We start from the raw sequence: 23433 nt of genomic DNA on the forward strand, positions 1-23433 counted from the left end.
TATAATAACCATCATCTACTTGACTTTAATTAAGAATATATAAAAATTAATATTTTTTTCTTTGGAGAATTATCCCCAAGTGATGTCTAGGAGAAAATACAAATCAAAGGCCTCATTTAATCCACCTACTCCAGGGTTCAATTTCGCCCACAATGCGTAACTGGAATTGCAAGTGGATTTAAAGAGACCATGAGAAAGAAGGAACTCACCATTCTAACTACTTCAGGGTAAGTCTGCTCTGTCAAACAGCCTCTGCTTATTGTAATGTAGTCCACCAGTTCATTAAGAGTGGAGCGCTTGTATTCTTTCATTTTAAGGTCTGAAAGCGTGTCCATGAAGTCAAAAATGACACAGCACTGTTGAAGTTTCTTTAGGAACAGTTCAGGCTGCTCTGAAGATGGAACGTCTATGAAACAAGAAAGGAAATCTTTGTGAGTCTGGCATCTTATTATACAAAACAGGATTTCTTTTTGAAGATTAATTTCAAATGAAAGCAGTATTCATACAATTTTTGTAAAACAGAGCTCAGATTAACAAACGAACCCGTTATAGCAACTCTATTACTATTGTGTGTTTGAGATCTTGAACAACATTTTGTAGAAGCAATTTAATCATCATCTGCTATTAAGAAAATAAAGTTCACGAAAAATGTCCAGGCTGAAGTGGAGAATGCAAACACAACACCATTCAAGACTTAATTCTACGATACACTGCTGCTTTCACTGGAGACTGACATTCACCGTCATTAACTTACACTCCAAAGAAGGATGAAAGAACTGTCAAACAGATCAAGTTTGATTAATTGGTATTTCTAAAAACAGTGTCATTTATAGCTCTATATGAATATACATGAATATGTATATGAATACACAGCAAGACTATAATTCTGCAACAAGTTTTCAGATTCAATCATTACCCCCATGTTGACACTTCCCATAGCAAAATCAATTTTACTGAAACACAGTGAGGATTTTTTGCTGTATTATGAACATATAACATGCATCAATGGGAACATTGTCACACAAAATACTAGTATGTGCTTGACCAATAAAGTAAGCAGAATGTACTACTTGCTATTTTTGCTCTGTTTTCTTAATTCTCAGCAGTTAAAAGACTTAATAAAATAATAAAAGGAATGTCAACTTGTTAGTGGTTTGTTAGTTTACTATGTGCATCAAAAGAGTACACAGCGAGCTTAGCTTATCCGATGTTCATGTACACAAGAGGCTAACAATAGCAGAGCTGCATAAATGAAATATGCATTTTTACTCTGAAAGGATGCCCTCAGATTAGAGGGCACTTCCCTTCCTTTGATCTACCTTTTTTTTTTAAAGGCACAAATGCTCTGTCAGCACCAGCATCCAGTGAATGACCTTCCAAGCCAGAATACAACACATAAATTAAAAAATTTGCTGATTTTAACTAGAAAAATTCTAATAGTAAAGAATTGATGTTTGTTGCTCAAAACTTGGACATACTAGTGAAAAGTCAACCTAATGTGGAGCTTCTTACTGTTGACACAAGAGTATGCCAAGTTAAGGAACACCTGGTAAACACTGGAAGCTGTTAGTAATAGTACAGTAGTTTTAAGGATGAAGTACCATGCATCTGTTTTAATTAAAACCACGTGCACAACAGTTACTAGTTGCAAGTTCAAAAGACCTATGAAATATTACAAGGTCATAGTATATAGCTTCATAGTTTTAAAAAGTTCTGATAGAGATGTGAGAACCCCAAAGCACTTCACATCCATTCTCTTTATTGCTTAAAAGAATAAACATGGATTGCAGCACAAATAAAGATGCTACATGCTTTCTGACTTGACATGGTGAAGAACAGCAATTGATTCTTCTTCTGCTTACAGCACTGCCATAGTGACAGGATTCAATAGGTTAGCAAACTGCATCCCACAAAGAATAACCAAGATCTTGGCAAAGTTCAGTTGATGATACCTGTCAGCACACAGTAACCTCATATGCATTAGGCTTCGGTAAACTCTACAACTGCTGTGTCCAAAGGAAAGTAAGGGTGGAGGGAAAAGTGGTATAGTTATGACACCACACTTTGTATCACCATAATTGTTCGCCCCACGTTCCCACAGGCTATATTCATCTGTGGCACAGAAGATGCAAAAAATGCGGTCCTGCAGAATTCCAACACGAAGTGCGAGAGAATCTCCCCCAAACATCTCTGGAAAAACTGAAGATCCCCAAAACAGGTCACCCAAAAGACATTCCACTGGTCAGGTCTCTAGCACAGGTTCAAATGCCTCACAGCAGGCAGCACTGAAACCCAAGATAAGGCAAGGAGTCAGAGAAAATCATTAGCCCTCACCCATTACAAAAAAGACCTCTTAGCAACCTTTCTAAGGTTACAGGCTTACAGGAGATAAAGGGCCTGGGGAAGAAAAGTACTTGTGACTGCTCTCTTGATTACCTGCCTTCAGATAGTACAAAAAAGGAGAATGGACTTCAGAATTCACTGTTATTAGCAAGCAGGCAACAATTAATTGATTAACAATTTCTTCCAGAAGACTGTCTGTAAATACAAGCTGGAGGAGGAGAAAAAAAAAAAAAAAAAAAAAAGAGGGGATAAAAGTGTAATCGGTTACTTTTGAAGAGTATTATGTTTAATTCTAACTTCCACTCTTTCTTATGCTATCTATAATCCCCCATAAAACCTGAAACCACTTAAGTGGTATCAATAAAATCTATGATGTTACATGAACATAATGGGGTTTTCTACATAGCTTGCATACAATTATGCTGACTGACAAGGATATCCTAGTGAAAGAAAAACAGGTTGAAATCAAATGGGAAGCCATTAAGATACTGTTCAGCACAAGTTATAACCAGACTCAAATGACTCAAGATCAGACTCATTTTAAGGAAGGGACGGTATTAAAAAAAAAAAATTAAAAATAACTAAAGCATTAAAGTAACTAATAAATGTTTGTTTGCTTTTTTCCTCCAGTTAAGTACCTGGAGGTGTGGGAACAAAATGAAAAATATAATTAAGTTCTTCTCAAGAAAAACCACTCTAGAACACTACATGAATTTCATGTCAGCATTACCATGTTGACAGCCATGGAAACTATAGGGACATAGTAAATAAAAAACCAAAACCCTAACCAAACAACCCACAAGCAAACAAACAACAAAACAAACACCCAAGACCCCACGAAATAAAACCCCAAAACCTGATCGTTCTGGTCATATCTGCTTTTCTTTATTAAGCAAGTTGCCATTCCCACTGTAAAATAAAATTGCAAAAAGCATAATGCAATAATATTTCTTATTTTTCTTAGGAATTTGGGGTGTCTTGGGAACCAAATAACACCTAATGCCTAGCTTTTTCTACCTGGAAACAGGGAACATTTAAGAGAGTCAATTTTAGGGGGTCCTAATATGCACAGCACAAGAAAAGGGCAGCAGAAATCAGTAAAATCAGTATTCCATGTTTCCAACATTCCCACAGAAACCATGCCATGGTTTTGGGTTTTTTTCTGGTTTGGGTTTCTTTGGGTTTTTTAAATTTTATTTTTCCATGTTTCCCTTAATTCTCTAATGCCTCTTTCACAGCTGTACAACCCTTACCAAAACATCACTAAGAACAGACTTCCCCGGACACCCTCATGCCACTGTTTGGAGCAGAGAGCACACTGGTACTTGGGGTGCAGATGGATTGGGGTCCACAGCAGAGCTGAACTCCTTAACACAATGACTTGAAATTAAACATGCAGTTCGTTACAGATGTTCACAGTTAGTTACTGAAAAATAGCAAATCATTTTCTTCTCAGCAGATGGATATTGCAGAGTTTTCAAGGAATTCTGCCACATTTTACTCTTGTGTTAATGCACAGCCAAACATTTAGGCCCTCAAATTTAATAATCTGCAATATCACCATTGTATCCACTTTCATTTGAAAGATCTGAAAATTGAGCAACTGCTCTAATAAATCTGTGTAAATACCTATGATACTTTAATAATATATAAAATATTATCAAACTGACACTACTAAGTGGCATGTGTGATTTATATCCAGTGTACAGGACTGTATACTTTTATTAAAATCAAAATTTAAAGAAAGATAAACTTCCATCTGGATGACTGATAACTCTCCTCATTTTCAGGTCTTTGCTATGAGTTTATTTGCAGGCTTGTAAGTTTTCGCTTTAGCCTTTTAAATCGGTACAGAGCTTTTGAAATACACTGAGTATTCACAGGTTCAAAGGAAACTGGCTTCATGAAAACAAGTACTAACACATCTGAACAATGGTAATCAAGATAGAATCAGAGCCTTTAACAAAATCTAGTGTTTTATAAAGTTATCAGAAAAATTGACAGAAAGTACTGTACATTTTTTTAGGCATGAAACAATTGTTACTACAAGGGCTGAAATGCTATTTCTAAAATGGTCAAAGCAATTCGGTTTCTTTCTTAATGACCTTTTTTCAAAATAATCCTAATTCAACCCGCCCATCCCTTCTCATCCGTCTCCTCTGCAGTCTGTCTTCTGCATCCTTTTATCAAAGGCACAAAAATCTGATAGCATACTTTTACTGCAAGTCTCTAACATATGTAAAAAGTATTTATGTTTATACTACATATTTAAATTAAAATAATTTACAAGTAACTGATTTGGGATCATAGAAAAATAAATCTATGCATCAAAGGAGCAAAGTTGCATCCAGCGAACTGAGCTATGCTTCTCCTCTCAGTGGCAGTAAAAAACCAAGAAGATACTGAACACCAGGACCAGTTCCTGATCCACTTTAGCCTGTAGTTTTGTAAAGAAGGGTCTCACACCGGGAAGTGCAGATGCAGGGAATGATTGAGCTGCTTAAACCAACACAGCAACTGTAGGGAAAAATCACAGGATTGCAGATGCAAGACAGGATAGGGCCTAGAACTAGTATAAAACAAGACAAATGATGCCGATTACACATAAAATATTAAGCAGAACTAGGATATGTTCACACATGCTACCTTGCACCTACATACGTACTATCAGAACATTTAATAATTAAAATCAAAATGCCCTCAGAGTAACTATTGTTCCCAGTATATACATTACTGTTATTAATTAGCTTGATGATGATGTTTGCATAAAGAACAACTACCATCTTCTTGTATGTTAGGAAAGGCAAACACCACCATGTTAAGCATGAAAAATAAAAGGATGTACTAAATCTGAAGCATGTCTAGAATAGGGGACATAAAGATTAATAGTTTTTTTTTTTTACTCACATTAAAGAACTTATAATTTTGCAGCATGAGAACTGTGTATCCACTTGCCTCCACACACTGAGATTGTTTTCTACATTCTTTGCCTATCAACTCAATGGCAAAATAATTTCCCAATTTTCCTTCAGTTTCTGTATCTTCCAGTTATTAAATAAAACCAGGATCATTATTGTTCTTAGTTATTAAAATCTGCTTGTGCCAAAAAAGGTTTAAAAAAACCAGAGAAATCCCACCCACTTTGCTGCCACTCACCAAGCTAAACATAACCAACTACTGAGGCAAGGACCTACCTGCATACATCTCCTTATATCTACATCTATCCCCCACTGGTCACTATGAAGATTCTGTTTTGTAAGAAGCTAACTTTCTAGGTTTTATTCAAATAAAACTTGCAAAATTGAATTTGAAAGTCTTCTAGTCTAGAGAAGTTCACCCTGCTAACTCAGGGTCCTGTTGTACATATACCCTAGTATATAACAAGCCACATCTCTAGAAGCCACTTCTCACAGCACAATATTGGTCTTAAGATGCCAGGAAGTACAAATGTTTGCCCTCTCTTTCTTACACGCACTTCTTGAGAAAAGTAATCACTATCCTAATTGCATTCATTTAATTTTCCTGACTGGCTGTCAATATTATGAATGCTTTGTGAAGTCAGTAATCATTCATTTATAATAGGTGCTTTTTTCAAAGCTATTTTCCCAACCCATTCTCTATACTTAATAATTATACAGGCAGGGCAGCAGTTAGGCATTGTGTTCCAAATATGTAAAGTCTAACCAGTACTGCATTATTCACACAGCAATAAATACAGTGGGACAAACTCAAGCTGACTTTCATGAGTGAACACATACAAAAAGAAAAGTGCAACATAGCATACTGTTTCCAGCACATTCAAAATGCATGATTAGAAGTGTAACACAGGACATACTCCAGCACTTTTCCTGATAATCAGTGTTTCTACAGATAATCAGTCACAAAATTGAGAATTATTTCCCTGACCACCAATTTCTCCTTGATCAAACTGAACAAGTTCTCATCAAGTGGGAGTCTCCTGGGTACTTCGCAAGGATCCTGGATACTGCAAACTCCTCTACTGCTTGGCAATACTCTGATCATTTCACAGAGGTTTTTATGAAAGCAGTGTAGATCTATTCTGATTTGAGCACCTTGAGCATATATGCAATACCATTGCAAGCAAGATGGCACAGACATAACTCTTACACAGCCAAAATTTTGTAGCGTAGATATCCTTCTAAACACATTAACTGAAATTCTGCCTTTACTCATTTAAAATTCTTAGGAACTTCAGCCCTCTGCTAGAACACATGGATGAAGGGCTGCCATTTCTTTCATCTCATGATCAAAACTTAAAAATTGTCATTAAGAAAAACTTCAATAAAATATAGTTTTAAAAACTATGAAGTTTATGAAACTTCAGTTAAATTTTTTGCCTACTTCCACAGCAGGCACGGTGCAGGCAAGAGTTCAAGCCTCCTCACATTCACCCACAGGGCTCAACACAGAGCCATAGCAGTCAAGGTTTCAAGGAAAAGATTCCTTTAAGCTATGTTTTGTCAAACTGTGACCAACACTTGTTCATCCCATCACTGACTACACCAGTGGTGTCTGTGCTGTGAACATCCTTCAACTTGGAAGGTGACCAAGGTTAGCTGTCAAAGCTACTGATGAGCCATAGCACAATACTATTACATCCATACTCGTTGCAAAAGGACTGTATTACTGCAAATTTGCATCAATGACGTGTCACCCTCAAGTGAGTAGAGAGCTCCCAAGGTGCCATAGGTTTTACAAGTTTGGGTACTCTTACTCATCACTAACTTAACATGATGAATCTGTTATGAAAGAAAGTTATATCAAACATCTTGGATAATGACAAGCAATTGAAGAAATACATAGTGGATAGCCATAATTCATGATCAACTAATAAAAGACGAGATTACCAGGGTATTTGGGTACACCAGTTGCTGTTCTAGGTCCCACAAAAATAGAGACTTACAAGATATTTGTTACGATATAGTGTCCCTTACACTAGTACTAATAATCATCACTCAGTAGTAACAGTGTTTTTACAATCAAGCAGCAAGACCTTCTTCCTTTGGTAAGTTGACAACACTTTTCAACAACTGTGAATATTATGAGAAGGGAACAGAGTGGGAAGCCAAAGAAGGCAGAGCAACAACATAAAAAGGTATTACAGGACCAAGAGAGAAAGAAAATGAGGTAGAGCACGAGCAGGAGACTTGGAAAATACAGAGAGGAAAAAAATTATTTGAGGAATAGATAACACAATGAAAGCAGCAGAATATTTTTAAAAGGGAAAAATAGGAGTTTAAAATGTTTAAGCAAAACAGCAATGCAAGAGTTAGTGGTCAGGGGCTAGATTTGACTAAGCAGCTACGTATCTGGAGGTTCCTGATGCTCTGACATCTTTAATATATCTCTTCCATTATTTATTGTGAGTTTGCACGGACATCAAATTAGCACTTATTCTTTATCACAGGTTTTGTAGGTTGCTTCCTTCCCATGCTCCCTTTTTACTAATGTTTTGAAAATGATGATTACTGATTTTTATCTTTTTTAAAGGGAAGCAAAAAGTCTGGCAAAAATACACATAAATGTTATTTCAATTTTCTAAATTGAATACATGGCACAAAATCCCCAAATAAGACAGAAATACTCTGCTGAAACACTGAGAATTATTGTGGCCCATTTTCCTGGACTGACTCAAGTTTCTTTTATACTGACTCAGAAAGTTTATGCTAGTTGTTTTAGGTCAGTTATTACTGAATTTCACTTTCAAAGTACAAGCTAACCTTCATTCAGAAAAGTCAAAGTCTGTTCATTTGCTGAACAGACACCAGAGAGAGCTGCTGTCCATGTTTGTCCTGCCACTTGAGAATACTGACCTGAGGTAGTGAAGAAATTATCAGGATACCTTTGCCACACACCTTCTGCCTAACCTGCCACTGCTAGATATGAAAGATATAACTTTTTCATTTCAAAGTCTTCTCCAAAGGCAAGGGGGAAAAAAAAAAAAAGGGGGGGGGGGGGACGACGGGGGGGGACACACACACGGACGACACACACACAACACACAGATGAAAAAAAAACCAACCCCTTGTTCATCTTGTACTTTCTATGTTTATATAAACATTTATAGGATTTGTGAGTGGGGTTTTTTGTTTTTCTGGTTGTTTGCTTTCAGTTTTTTCTAGGTACTGACCCATTAATTTAGCTAGGCATGTAAAAAAACAACCCAGTACTATGCTGGGACACAAAACTAGAACCTGGTGGAGTTTCAGGGCTCCCAGAGCTGTGTTAGAACATTCTTAGGCTGAGAATCAAGATATCCACAAACCCAAATATCTCAGAATTTTAACATCATGTTCCATCACAAACACAAGACTCTACATGAGAAATCTCTGCCCCTGGGTTTCTCGAGACTCCAGGATTAGTACGTAAGGAAGTATCACTCCTTATACCTTTGCTTAATTCAAGCTGGTAATGCCTCCACTGCTGAACCTTCCACTGGTTCCTTTCAGCTGTTACCAGGAGGAGCTCTACACCAGAATTAAACACAGAATTTTCTGCAGGCATGTGAGTAGCAAAAGCTACAGATGGAGCAAATGCAAATAGAAAATAAGCTGAACTTACTTACTTGCTTAGCTCCTCTATCCTAAAACACATCACCAGGACCAGAGACAGGAACACCATGTAAACAAAGCCATCTCATTTTCCAAGCTATTTCTCAAATTACAGATGTAGAGCAAAGCTACACAATAGTAACTGATGCCTGCTAGCTGATGCCTGCAAGCAGTTAGTGCCTGCAAGTTGAGGCCTGTAACAATTAGTGATCCATTATACCTTAAATATTAAGAAATTCTTTTAACAAACAATGTTGAACATTGTATTTCACAAGGCCTGAGTGATCAAAATGCACAGAGAAAATATCCTAACCTTGAGAATAGATACATCCTGGCAGAAATGCTCCAACAAGGTGGATAAGAACATCTTGGCTGGACAACAGAGTTGGGAAACATCCAAGGAGAAGAAATTGTCCTCCAAAGACTCATGGCCATAAAAGGGGAAAAGGAGCAGGGGCCTAACTCCCTAAACAATCACCTGAGATGCCACACATGCGTAGTGTAATTTTGCAAGGCCAGCATTATGTAAATGTAATCGATAGGCAGAAGGGTGGAGACTTCCTGGAAAATGTATGAATCTTCCTGTCTTTAAGGTATATAAAGGATAAACTTCTGTTTCAGTGCATGCACGTTAGGTGGAATGATCCCCTGTGCATCCAGCGCTGCAATAAAGAATGCCTGCCTTCTAAAAACTTCCAATTGAGTCTTAGACAGTTCTTTTAAGACCAAATTTACATAACACCTTGGCATCCCAGATGGGACCCTGCTTCTAAATCTCAATGGATCTGTGGGATCACAGGACCTCCAGCCAGCACCAAGGGATTCTCAGGGAGAACCTCCAATCCCTGGAGCAAAGAGCTTAGAGCGAATCCCCTGGTAAGATTAAAGGCATTCTGTACAGATTTCCGGTTGCCTGCCTGTAAGACATGGTAAAACCCTCGCAGGGTTGGTCCAGATGGATACCTGAGGGGTTCAAGTCCCCTCCTGAGTAAGTTCTACCAGATCAAAGTTTGGAGGATGCCTGGGTTTTTGGCTTGGGGTTAGATTCCCCTTACTCCATACTCTGTGATGGGGACACCCAGAGTATCAGAGGATTGTGGGTTTGAGTCCATCTGGTCTGAAACTGGTAGAGGGGTTCAAGACCCCTTTGGGAGAACTGTGGGTTCAGATCCCACCTGTTAGTCTTGGTAACTTTATGTTCTTTGAGTACTGGATTATGATTTTTAGATTATGTGCTTTGTTTACTAGATCACAGTTTCTGACTTTGTGCACTGGATTATGGTTTTTGGCTTTGTATATTAATAAGGTTTAACTAAGATGGGCACAAAACAATCTAAAAATAATATTTTGATAAAGTCTCCATTAGGATGTACTTTAAAGAACTGGAAACAAATAGTGGAGTCCTCCATGGTTAATACACTAAGATGTGTAGTGTAGTTCCGTGCTAGGTTATTGTTTTGTGATATTATGTACTATTTTGTTTTGTGTTGTTATTGTATTATTTTCTTTATTGTATTCTTTTGTGATGGGTTCTGTCCAATCACAGAATGAAGGAATGCTGAAGGCTGGTTCGTTAGACTGCATATTGAAACACTGGAAAGATCTGGGGAAGAATAATTAACCTGAAAGAAACTGATTGAATATTGTAATCATTGACAGCCCTTACATACTTTTGATGATCAGGATAAATGGCCTAAGTGGGTAACTATAAACTATAATATTGTGTTGCAACCAATGTTGGTTTTTAAACATGAAGGAAAATGGAATGAGATGCCATATGTGAATTTGTTCTTTGCATTGTGGGATAATTACGATGTACATAAGTAATGTGGTTTGATTGTAAGTGAAAGTGATGTATTGGAGAAGTAAAAGGGGGGTGAATGGAAGGCAAAAGGAACAAAGGGATAGTGACCCAGATAGTTTTGACGACAAGGAAGGTTTCAGTCTGGTGGCGGGCAGGACTAGATAGGAAAATGCTCAGAAAATCTCAGGAGGAGGAGGAAGAGAAGCTAAACACAAGGGATGATCCAGATAGTTTTATGCCAGCATAAAAACCAGACTGGAATCTAAATACAAGGGCAGGCAGATTGGTGAAGAAACAGGATCAACAGTTGACTACTTTGTTCATAAGTCAGTCAGCACCAGATATAGGAAAAAAGTTACAAAAGAAGAAAGCATGTCTACAATGTCAACATCTCAGTTAACAGAAAATGTTGCAATTTTAGTAATTGCATTTGCTTAAGCACAAACCTCCTCTGGGGGAAGAATTTTCCCAATTTTCCCAAGAGGACGAAAAACAGTAGGAAATATGAGAATCAGAATCCCTCTGGGAAGAGATCAGTGTGTGATCTGCAAGGGAAAGGGACACTGGGAAGGAAAAAAAAAAAAAAAAGAATGCCCAAAGAGACAACCAATTAACTGGATACCCCTCTGCACCCATTCTGGAGGCACACTTATTTATGATCAATATGGAAGACTCGGATTGATGGGGACCAGGGGTTGAGGAATTAAAACTCCCCAGCTGAACGCCTGCTTTCAGTTAAACTGGGGAATGAGACAGTTAAATTCCTAGTTGATATGGGGGCAACATATTCTGTACTAAATAATTGTAAAAGACTCATGAGCAAGTCTTTATGTCAGTGATAGGGGCCACAGAGCATAAAGAAAATCAGCTGTTTTTCCAGTCTTTGAAGTCTGGAATTAGGAACAGGGTGTTAACCCATCAATTTCTTTATATACCAGATTGCCCTATGACACTAGTAGGACAGAACATATTAAGTAAACTGAATGCATAAATCATTTTTGAAAGAGTGAAAATCTAAATCCATATTCCTGAAAATAAAGCTTTGGATTCCCAAGTCTTTATGTTACAGAGGGAAGCTGAGTTACAGGAGGTACTTTCAGAAGTAGAGGACACTGTGATTCCTATTGTATGGGCTGGAAGTCCTGGGAAAATCCAAAAGAGCAGAACCAGTAAGAATTGACCTTAAAGCAAGATCATCCTTGGTAAGAATTGAACAGAATCCTCTAAAGCTGGAAGCTAGAAACAGACTGGTGTCAATAACTGAGAAATTCTTAAAGTACAAGTTATTAGTAGAATGTGAGTCAACATACAACAACCCCCATTTTGCCGGTTAAAAAGGCCAATAGTAAGGATTACCAGTTGGTCCAGGACCTGAGGGTAATAAATCAGATAACCCAGGATATTCATCCTGCAGTGGCAAATCCATACACATTGTTAACAACCCTCACTGAAGAACAGGGTTGGTTCACAGCCTTAAACTTGAGATGCCTTTTTCTGCATTCCCCTTGATACTAACAGTCAGGTGCTCTTTGCTTTTGAGTGGAAAATCCAGAAACAGAGAGGAAAACAAAATATACCCAGACAGTTTTACCTCAAGGCTTTAAGAATAGCCTGACAATCTTTGGAAATCAATTGGAAAAATGTTAGAAACTTGGAGAAAAGAAAATCACCAAAGAACTCTATTACAGTATGTGGATACATTTTGACTGCAGCAGAGACTGAGGAACAATGTCTTGTCCTGACCACAAGCCTTTTGAATCTCCTGGGCATCAGAGGATACTGAACATCAAAGGACAAGGCCCAAATTGCCCAAGAATCAGTTACATATTTGGGATTTGAAATCCTGAAAGGCCAGAGACAGCTAGGATACGAGCACAAAAGAGGCCATCTGCTGCCTCCCTGGGCCCAAAACTGAGAGAATTACAAATGTTCCTGGGAACAGTGGGATGATGCTGCCTATGGATCATTAACTATAGAGGTGTTAAAAGATTCCCACAATGAGTATCTTGATTGAATTGATAATGGCAGAACTACATTTGAGCAATTAAAATGGTAGCAGCAACAGTACTACTAATCCAGGAAGCCTGCAAGTTTACTATGAGACAAAAGATTATTGTATATGTTCCACACATGGTGGTTACTGTGTTAGAACAAGAAGGGGGGCATTGGCTGGCTCCCAGCCGCATGTTAAAATACCAAGTCGTGTTGCTAGAACAGGACGATGTTCACCTTAAAACCACCTCAATAGTTAACCCTGCTATGTCTCTCTTGACTGACCAAGTATACTGAAGCAGTGCCAAAGCATGATTGCAGAATATCGAAGAAGTCTACTCCAGTCAACCAGACATGAAGAACACCTCAATAGAGAACCCAGATTAGGAGCTGTACACCGATAGAAGCAGCTTTGTTCAATATGGAAAGCAAACGGCCAGGTATGCCATAACCACCATTAACAAGGTAATAGATTCAAGAACTTTGTCTTCAAAAGTGTCTGTCCAGAATGCTGAATTAATAGCCCTCAAGAGAACACTAGACCTGAGTGAAGGAAAACAACACAACATATGGACAGACTCCAAGTATCCCTTTGGGGTAGTCCATGCCCACAGGGCTATTTGGAAAAAAAGAGGATTGTTATCAGCACAAGTAACTGTGATTAAACATGTCCCCCAGATCCAAGAATTATAGGAAAGCATTCAAACCCAACAGCAATCAATAACTGCAGTTATGCATTGTAACGCCTATCAGACAGGTAAAAACACACCAGATCTGGGTAATCAATTGGCAGATAAAGCTGCAAAGAAGGCTGAAGAAAAAGGCATCCGAGCCCTGGTACCTGAAAAAGAAATAATCTTACCAGACACACCACTCAAGTATGAGAAAAAGGATGCTAAATTGATAACTCAATTACAGGCCAAAGAGCAGGTTGAATAGGTGGGCCATTATGCTTACTGGACAGGTAATTATTCCACCCTCTTTGATGAGTGAAATTGATAGGAAAGAACATAATAAAGTACATTGGGGAACAGAGAATTTGGTGAAACAACACCAGTCAACCAGTTTAACAATTTATTAACGCAAGACTCAAAACAAATGGTTAGATACAATAACTCAATGATAACTACTTAACTTGATAACTTAACTGGACAAACAAGCTCTATTCTACACACTTTTACTTGGATCTAGTCACAATTCATTAAAGAGAAAGAGAAGAGAAGAGAGAGAGAGAGAGAGAGAGAGAGAGAGAGAGAGAGATATCACCACCCATGGATCTAGCAGTATCCTGTTGGTCCTCTTGATTCTTGGCGTCTTGGTGATAGGGAGTGTCCCCTTAGCTCCTGATGGTACCATTTTTATACAGTCTGAGTCTCAAAGTCTCCACTCAGTTCAAGAAACTTCATGCAAATGCATGGTGAGTGTGATGTCATGCGATGGTAGGCATAGTCTGGCTCAGCAGAGGCTCAGTGTGTTCCGCATGGTCACAGGGCGACTATTCTGGTCATCATACAAGTCATCATACAAGACCCTTCCTTAGAGTCAATGACCTAGCACCCTACACCTGTGCAGTTAGTGGTTGACAGTCATCAAAACCCCAGAACATACTGTTCAGTCCTACCTCCACAGGGCTGGAAACCTGTGTCTCGTTCTTGTTTCCCTGTACCAAGAAATGATTAAGGCAAATGCCCATGCATCCATCTGCCACACCACCCCGTGGCTTAAACACTGGTTGGTACCATTTCCTGAAGTCCTCGTAGTCCTTGTCAATGGGGGTGATATGCACATAACAGTTAGAAGGAAGTATAGAAGAAGCAGAAGTGACAGTACATATAATCATGCATCACACAGTAGCTATACTAATTAACAACATCTTCTTTTAACTATAACATATTTCAATCTAACCGATTTTACAAAATCAAAACATGCCCCGGGGCCGAGTTTGAAAACTTGCTTACAGCTCTGGGGAATCAGGAGCTGATTGTCTACCATGACAATCGCAAGGTAAACAAACATACATTAAAAGAAAAATTACAGCTATAGGAAAGAGAGTAAGTGTCCCAAAATGAAGTAACAGAATTGTATACATTTTATTTTCTCCTCTTACAACTATTCTAGTAATATCAATTCACAGGTGGTGTCTCTGTCATGACAGGAGATTGCCTTTTTTGCATTACTCCCAGAGTTCCAGCAATGTGAAGCTGGTCATGGTTGTTGATCACAGCCCTCGTGGTCAGTGCTGGAACTGATGGCAACACTACCCTGGTCCGCCAGAGTTGGGGTCTCCATACGCAGCAAGAAAATGGATTTCCACGCCCCCAGCCCAGAGCGCATGTGTGGTTTGGGCCTGGATACTCTCGTCACAGATTTTTCCCGCCTTACTCTTCTGTTGTTTCAATTCCAACACAAATTACTAATGATATTTGCTATATCTACCTCTCTTACCCCATGGGTAGTGGAGCAGCAGTCTCAAATTGAAATTAAGGAAATCATTGAGTTTGACGATTGGTCTGTGACAATTATGATAGCCAAAAGAGAATCAGAATCTATTGTTAGGTCTGTACACATTTACCAGAACGCCCCTTAGGAACACAAAGTACACAGGGATTCCAATCCCTGGTGATACCCCCTTACATGACAATATTAACATTACTTGAGGCCAGAGCTATGGACAAATTACAGTGAGCACACACTTTTCAGTGGGGCAGTGCTAATACAGCTACTTAACAAGAAATCCAAAGAGAAGAACCACAAGTATCCTATAACTATACTTGCATACAGCGATGTGTCCTGGTTCAGCTAGAATAGGGTTAAGTTTCCCCAGCAGGGGAAAGGGATCTCCAGCCGGGTTATTCATAGCAGCACGAGAAGCTTTCCTTCGTGTCTTTGGTGGCAGTGAGCATGCGTGGCGGGCTGGATGTGTTCACTGTGCTATTTTTCTGTATATCTTTTATCTTGTTTACTGTTATTACTGTTTATTGTTATTATCATTGCTATTGTTGTTGTCCAGATTGTTTATTACACTGTTGTATTAACTCTCTCTTTATTTCAACCCTGGGGTTTGTGCCCTACTCAGTCCAAGGGTGGGGGAGGGACAATGGCAACGTGGTCTCCGGTCCCAGCAGGGCCTAAACCAGCACACAATGTCATCTAAATGATGCAACTCCATACTGTAAAAACAACAGTGCTATAGATGTAAGACTAACCAAGGGGTGTAACAGTTACACGAAATATGCAGATGGCCAATTTGATCGAGCCCTCTTAGATCAGTTTAAATGAAACAAAACCAAACCGTCAGTTAGGTGGCCTGTACCCTGAACAGAAGGAATAGGATGGTATTAGCTATGTGGTAACGGAGCTTGGAAAATACTACCCCTAAGATGAAAAGAAGTGTGCACCCTAGGAGCCCTAGTCCAAATATGACAATAGTTAATAAGCTGCATGAACAGAATGGATGGGTGAGGATCTTCCTTAAATGAACCAGAAAGGCTCACACAATGCTATAGCAGACCGTCCTTACAAACCGAAGTGTCCAGTTTATCTCAGGTAGTATTACAAAATCAAATGCCCTTGAATTACTATTGGCTTCACAAGAGGGTGTCTGCACTGTGATTAACACAAGCTGTTGTGTATATGTAAATCAGAATAGTAGAATTTCCACGAATTCGGCAGAAATTTAGGACCAGACAAAGGTCCTGCATCAGATCACAAAGGCCAGTATGTCCCGAGGCTTTGAAATATTGTAACACAAACTTACTTCTTGGCTACCAAAGTAGACATGGTTGAAAAATATGTAACAAACACAATGATAATCTGTATCTCTGTTCTAACATGTATCATGATTCAACATTGTAACTCTTGTCCACAATTATGCTTTAGTATCAAATATGAGAAATTGATACAGAACAAGACTTACAGGATCTTACATTATCCTGTAAGTCTCAAAGGGGAAAGTTGATGTCTGCGAGCTGATGCCTGCGAGCACTTGGTGCCTGCAAGTTGAGGCCTGTAACAATTAGTGATCCATTATACCTTAAATATTAAGAAATTCTTTTAACAATGTTGAACTTTGTATTTAACAAGGCCTGAGTGATCAAAATGCACAGAGAAAATATCCTAACCTTGAGAATAGATACATACTGGCAGAAATGCTCCAACAAGGCGGATAAGAAAGAACATCTTGGCTGGAAAACAGTTGGGAAACATCCAAGGAGAAGAAATTGTCCTCCAAAGACTCATGACCATAAGTAGTGAAAAGGAGCAGGGGCCTAACTCCCCAAATAAATGCCAACGACCACTCAAGACCCTCCGCGCATACGTAGTGTAATTTTGCAAGGCCAGCATTATGTAAATGTAATCGATAGGCAGAAGGGTGGAGACTTCCTGGAAAATGTATGAATGTTCCTGTCTTTAAGGTATATAAAGGATAAACTTCTGTTTCAGTGCATGCACGTTAGGTGGAATGATCCCCTGTGCATCCGGCGCTGCAATAAAGAATGCCTGCCTTCTAAAAACTTCCAGCTGAGTCTTAGAGGGTTCTGTTGAGACCAAATTTGCAGTAACATAACTTAGTGCTCCACTAGGTCACACTACTGCTGTTTTCCTTTGCTTTAAAATCACCAACAGTCATTCAGGCTGCTTTTCAGTGTATTTTTAATTGCCCAGCTAGTCGCTAGGACCCTGTCATCCTCCATCCATTCCTAAATTCTTAGTGGAGCACTGGAATTCCAAACATCAATAGAGACACAAGTCTCAGCTCATTATTTCAACTTCGTCATGCTATGCTTGTATCACTTTTATCTTGTACTTTGTTAATTTTAGAGAGAATGATGGATTACATTGCAGCTTCAACTTTATCTTGACTTTTTTTTTTTTTTTTTTTTTTTTGGCATTGAAAATGAATGGCAAGCATCAGAAAATGGCAAGACTAGCAATTTATAATGAACATCTCATAGTTTACAGGTTCCTTGGATGGCAAAAACTCCAAAATCCAGGAAAATGTTTACAAGTTCCAGGCTACTAAGAAACACCTTCACAAAAAAATCACGACAGCCTGCTGACCTAAGACAGAAGAATCCTTAAGAGGATTACTGTCTTCCTCTTGATAAGATTCTTATCAGATCACAATTTTTTTCTGCACAACATGAGAAGCTTTTGCTCTATAACGATCATTAAATACAAGAACACAAACATACCACTGCAATCTTACAGCTACCTTCCACTCCAACTGCTGTCACAAGACAGTTCAGGAATTGCATTGGAATTTATTTGTTTGGTGCATTAAGTACATAATGAAATCATGATAAAATTATGCATCTGTATATGCTTCTTGTAAGGGTGCAAAAATTATACCTTGCTTAGTAAGTGCTCTGAAACTACCATCCATCCAAATAAAAATATGCAATATTCATTTTGCTCAAACTACAGAGTTGCTCTATGAAATTTTTTCAGAAATACTTAGACATTTGTAAAAAAAACTGAAACAAAAGCATAGGAAACCCAAACCATAACTCTCATCTAAATGGGCACAGAATAAGTGCCAGGATCACTGCTCTGCTTGATACTGACCCACTAATTTACCCCAGAAGTCACAGGAGTACTTAATTCTCCAGTGAAAGAAGTAATTAAGTGAGAGCATACACAACCCACTAAGAACTCTGGCTTTTATTTTAAAATATTTACATTTATTAATTTAAATAATATATATATACATTTATAGATTTCTGTAACCCTATTTATAGATTTAGAAGACTTTAACTGAACCCTGAACATATAACTTAAATTTCCTTCTCATTTGATAGTATAAATTTAGTCAGGAACATATTCTACTCTATGCTAATTTACCACAGAAGTCTCCCAATATTTTCCAGTAATGCACGACACAATCCAACTGTCCATCATGCATTTGCTCTCATTCTCTTCATAGAGGGAGAAATGTGTGTGATGGAGTAAGAATTTTATGGACACGTGTAAGATGCTATGTTTGTATAAGAAAGACAAGATTTAATAAACATACTCCAAAGTTATGATGGAAGATGTGGAAACAAGCTGGGAGTTCATTCTGAAGTCCCCAAATGGCCCCCATTGAAAGCTCAACTTCTTACACACGTTTCCTCTTTACTGCCAAAGCTCCAGCGTGACAGAAGAACAATATTATTAGGTTTGGCCTTCATTATTCATTTAGTCTTCTAAATACTAGTTTCAGCCCACTGAGATCCTCTGCAATCAGATCCAACACCTTCAGTTGGATTCATGTAATGCCAAAAACAAGCCAGGGTTGCCGGGGGTGATGCATCTGCAGCGGCGTGTCCCTCAGGAACACCAGCCACAGCACTCACTGCTCATCGGCGTTTCTGGAGCACAAGAACATAACCCCCCACTACATCCTGGCTGAGCCATGAGAAAACAGGAAAATCTGAAGGTACATCTTGATCTACACACTGGGATAACATCTCTTTGCCAACTTAGAAACTAGAAAGCATTACTCAAAAGATGCTACATGAGGACTTCTCACCCACAAGCAATCCACATGGTTTCTTTGTCAAGAAAGGAGGTTACCACATCATTCCCTCCTTCAAGATATGTTCCTTGCATAAGGCCTTCTAGCGCTTAGGTTCAACCAGCTGCCCTGAGATATGCCTGTTGATAAGGCTCAGACTACGTTATCCAGTACTTGATGACAATAACTCAATTAATCAAGCTGTTTCTCATATTGCCAAGTCCAGTAGATCTGTCCAAATGACATTAAATAAATAAACTTTATTTTATTTTGCTTTTACAATTACTGTAGTGCTCTCCCACATTCCTTGGTACACAGAAATACATCCCTGTTCTAGACCATTTCTACAGCAACCTCTTGATCTTCAGATTATTCAGGACCTGGAACTATTCATAAACAGATGGGAAAAACATGACATTTCTATAATACTACCCTATAAGATGTCAAGTTAGTCTGTGTTATGCTGGATATTTAATGTTATTTGCATTACCATTACATATGTCTATGTGAAAATACCAGCTATTCCTTTAAAAATAGGACCTTCTCTGTCACAGAATGGCACAGCTCAGTTTTAAAACAACATAAATGAGAGATTCATTTACTAGTAATCATCATTCAGCTTGAGAGTCCACTGTTCTGTTATACCTAAACCTGGTATTTTTGCTAAAACTTGGAAATCTGACTGACAGGGTATTAGGCCACTTTTCTATCTTTCAAACAGCAACCTTTTTTTTCGCTGCTTGAATCCTAAATGGGGTAGAGACATTTTGTCTCCCTAACACAAGGTTCTAGAGAGCAAAGTCTTCATTTCTGAGTATTTGTAATTGCCTGAACAACAGCCCTTATCATAGCCTTGCATTACCATAATGTGCATGAATGTTTTTTCAGAACATTTTTACCTCTGACCTCTTCCAAAAACATTGAATAAAAAAATGCAGTTTTCTTTTGGCAGAATATATTTACCTGCATGTATGCATATCAATCATAGGTCTTTTTGTCCCTGAGAAATGCCAACTGCTACTGGGCAGAAAAATCTATCTGATGATCACTGGGCCTGGGCACCTGAAATATATTTCTCTAGAGATTACATAGCTCCTCTGGAATATGACTATCATTCTACAATGCTATATTACCTTTAAAAATAAATATTTGACCCACTACAAATAAGAGGGGTTTTCTTCAGTTTCATAAATAAATTTGAGAAAACCGAAAACTACGCAGACAAGGCTATTTCAGGAAACTAATGTAATCAAAGGTATTGTTCTATTGGGCATCAAGTCACTTTGCAAAACTTTATTACCTTAGACTGTTACAAATATTAACCAGACATAACTGTTTAGGCATTAAATACAATTAAAACATTTCCTCTGTGGTTAACAAACAATACTCTTCATCATCAACTGCTACCCACTCTAGCTCTTCCAAACTAATCATTAGTTAAGGTGCTTCTCTATTGAAGATGATAAGCTGAAATTAGATTACCAACAATATTTATCCTCAGCTGTACTGTGGTCACAAGCTTCATCTTCAGCTGGCATCCTGGCCAAATTGAACTCAATGGGAGTGTTACGCTGGTTCACCTTTGCTCTAATTGGCAGAAAGCTCATTGCTTACTAATCAAAAAAAGGAAGAGCAATCTCAGCAGTTATGTATTCCACAAAAAATTAATGGAGAAAAACTCAGCAGGAAAAGTGTGTGTTTTGCAGGTTTATACATACATAGGTAAGTCCGAAAGTTCATCTTCATAAGTGAGGTGTTCCAAATACTCTATTAGTAAATTAGCAGAACTTTTAAAAGGCATTTTTATAGTTTTTTCAGGTATAGATCACTGATCAAGAAAGCACGTATAGTACAGCAAACACGTTTTGTATCTGCCCATATGCATACATGGATCATACATTCTCTAGCTTGTCTACACTTTCTAGGAAGTAGCAGTCTCACTACTAGATCACTAGCACTCAACTTACTAGCATAACTTTGTGTATTTAAAGGTAGGACTTCAGGTGCATTCTTTCTTGCCACCTTTATTTTTCATGGAATATCAAATCACTAATGCATTATTAAACGACAAGTAGAGCATGCCATTTACAATAAAAATTAGAATTTTAAGTAACTACTGAAGTTTATCAAGGGAAGGCAGAAAGCATTCTACATTCACTTCACTTTACATTCCAGCTGTATCAGCAGGCACATCTACAGATGGCCCTTTCCAAATCCAATAGCCAATGTGCAGTCAAAGTAGGTCAGTGATGAGCAAAAGAGTTTTAAACTATACTAACCCAGTGGCTTCTGTATCCTACAGAAATGAGAGAGAAGGACTGTCAAAACTGTTGTGGTCACAGAACAGCTATAGCTGTAACGGCTAGAAAGCAAAATATAATCCCATGCCATCAAGTTCTCCTCCCTGTACCTGGCATATTACTTAAATATTTGGTCTCAGAGATTCTGGCAGTAAGCAACTAATCGCCTTCAAACAAGCCTACTGAAGCAGCACTTCTGTGTGCCTTACTCCTTCCTCTGACAGAGGCATTAAAGTATCAATCCTTCACATAAGACCTAACAATCTAGCGAGCTTTACTCCCACTCCTCTGGTTCCTGTCATTTTCAGAGGATGTTACAGCTTGTTTCATTTTCATATCAATGCTAGCATTCTCTCTCTTGTCAGAAGGGAGTGAAGAACCCAGCTCAGGCATTCCTTCAGCAGCAGAGGCCCTTCCATTTGAGGGTCCAATTTGGTATTGCTTCTTGTCATTCCTCTGGGCTGATCCTGCCTTTGCCTGTTCATGGAGTTTCTCACAATCATGTCTGTATTACTCCTTTCTGAAGCTTGCCTCTTTGTCTTGCTCCTCTCAGTCTGCAGCTGAAGACCTTCTCCAAAACAGCCCCCAGCTTCTCCAAATGCCATCTATTTTTACCTAGGCACCGCCGTCTCATTCCGGATGCTGCTAATTGGCCCCTTAGTCACAACTGGAAAAGTAACCTAGTTGAGTAACTCTTTCTGAGCTGCTGCATTGAGGAATCAGTATGTCTCATACTTGCATAAATTAAAATGAGGAAGCTTCCAGTAAATTTGTTCCCATACAAGATGAAGCCCAGAGTTTAATATAAATTAATCAGAATTTAGCCTCTAAGATTCTATAGCAGCTTCACTCACAGACTTTTTTTAAAGTAATGACCTTCCCATATGAGAGTTTTATGCATTTAAAGTTCTAAATCCTGTAAGGAAGCACCACATAAAATAGGAGATAGATGTAGCACTACAGATCAACTGTATTCTACCTATTCACCAATCTTTCCCCCCCCCCCCCAATTACCTAGACCAATCTGTAAACTTGCAAGGATCTACTCAAAAGGAATGGTAGAAAACCTGTGTAAAGTTGCATTTTTAAAGGTAAAACAAGTGATGACAATATACACAAACAAATCATTCTGAAACATGTTTTTCCACACAGACTTCCTTCTTATACACATGACATAAAACAGTTGGTTTCACAGCTACAAAACGATGTTTTGGACAACTCAGCAAGCCCTGCTTACTTCTTAATCACTTCACTAATGAAAATTTAAGTTGAAACATCTTGGAATTTCCTCCCAACTATTTCACTTCTACATAGTTATCAAATTGGTACAAACAGGAAAAACAGATGATGAGACAGACTAGTTAGGCAGCTTTTACTAGGAACACAGTGGGAAAAGTAAATAACTAAATGATCTAAATTCATTCTAAATTACTTTACAGTCATTGTAATACTTTATTAATCCACTAGAAAGGCAAATTTAAATGCTGAGTATTTAAAACCCATTACTTCAGAAATACAGAACGCAAATGAGAAAATTATCATTTTATTAAGAGAACTTGACTCAATTTTACTAATGAAGACCATGATCGTTTAACACTAATATAACGAATCCCTTCTAGAAATTCTGAGGTTACACAGACAAACACAGCATGCATTTTTGATAACATGAATGCAACAATCATTTGTCCTGAACATCATCTGTAAAAATTAAAAGCAGAGCTTTTCAACAGATTAGCAATTCTGGATTCAGTTAAATACTGGCAGGATTAATACTATTTCCTAAGACGAAAGAAAGATCCTGTTCCACCCCATAAAGGCGGCACAGACTGCCAAGAGTGAAGGGAAGGGCCTTCAGCTGTGGATCATTAAGAAATTTTTAAAAAATGGGATGTTTTGGAGAACACAGCATCCAGTAAAATGGTG

The 23433-nt window shown here is 38.3% G+C and overlaps 1 protein-coding gene across 2 annotated transcripts in view; it reads right to left on the bottom strand.

Annotated features, from left to right (window-relative positions):
- PPP2R5E (protein phosphatase 2 regulatory subunit B'epsilon) overlaps positions 1–23433 on the bottom strand; it is an 84310-nt gene that overhangs the window by 32032 nt on the left and 28845 nt on the right. For both annotated transcript variants that reach the window (XM_074908846.1, XM_074908845.1), the window contains exon 3: positions 210–406. In XM_074908846.1, coding sequence (XP_074764947.1) covers positions 210–406 — 197 coding nt within the window. The remainder of the gene's footprint in view (positions 1–209; positions 407–23433) is intronic.

The sequence above is a fragment of the Athene noctua genome, chromosome 6, assembly GCF_965140245.1.
Source record: "Athene noctua chromosome 6, bAthNoc1.hap1.1, whole genome shotgun sequence".
Classification (NCBI taxonomy): domain Eukaryota; kingdom Metazoa; phylum Chordata; class Aves; order Strigiformes; family Strigidae; genus Athene; species Athene noctua.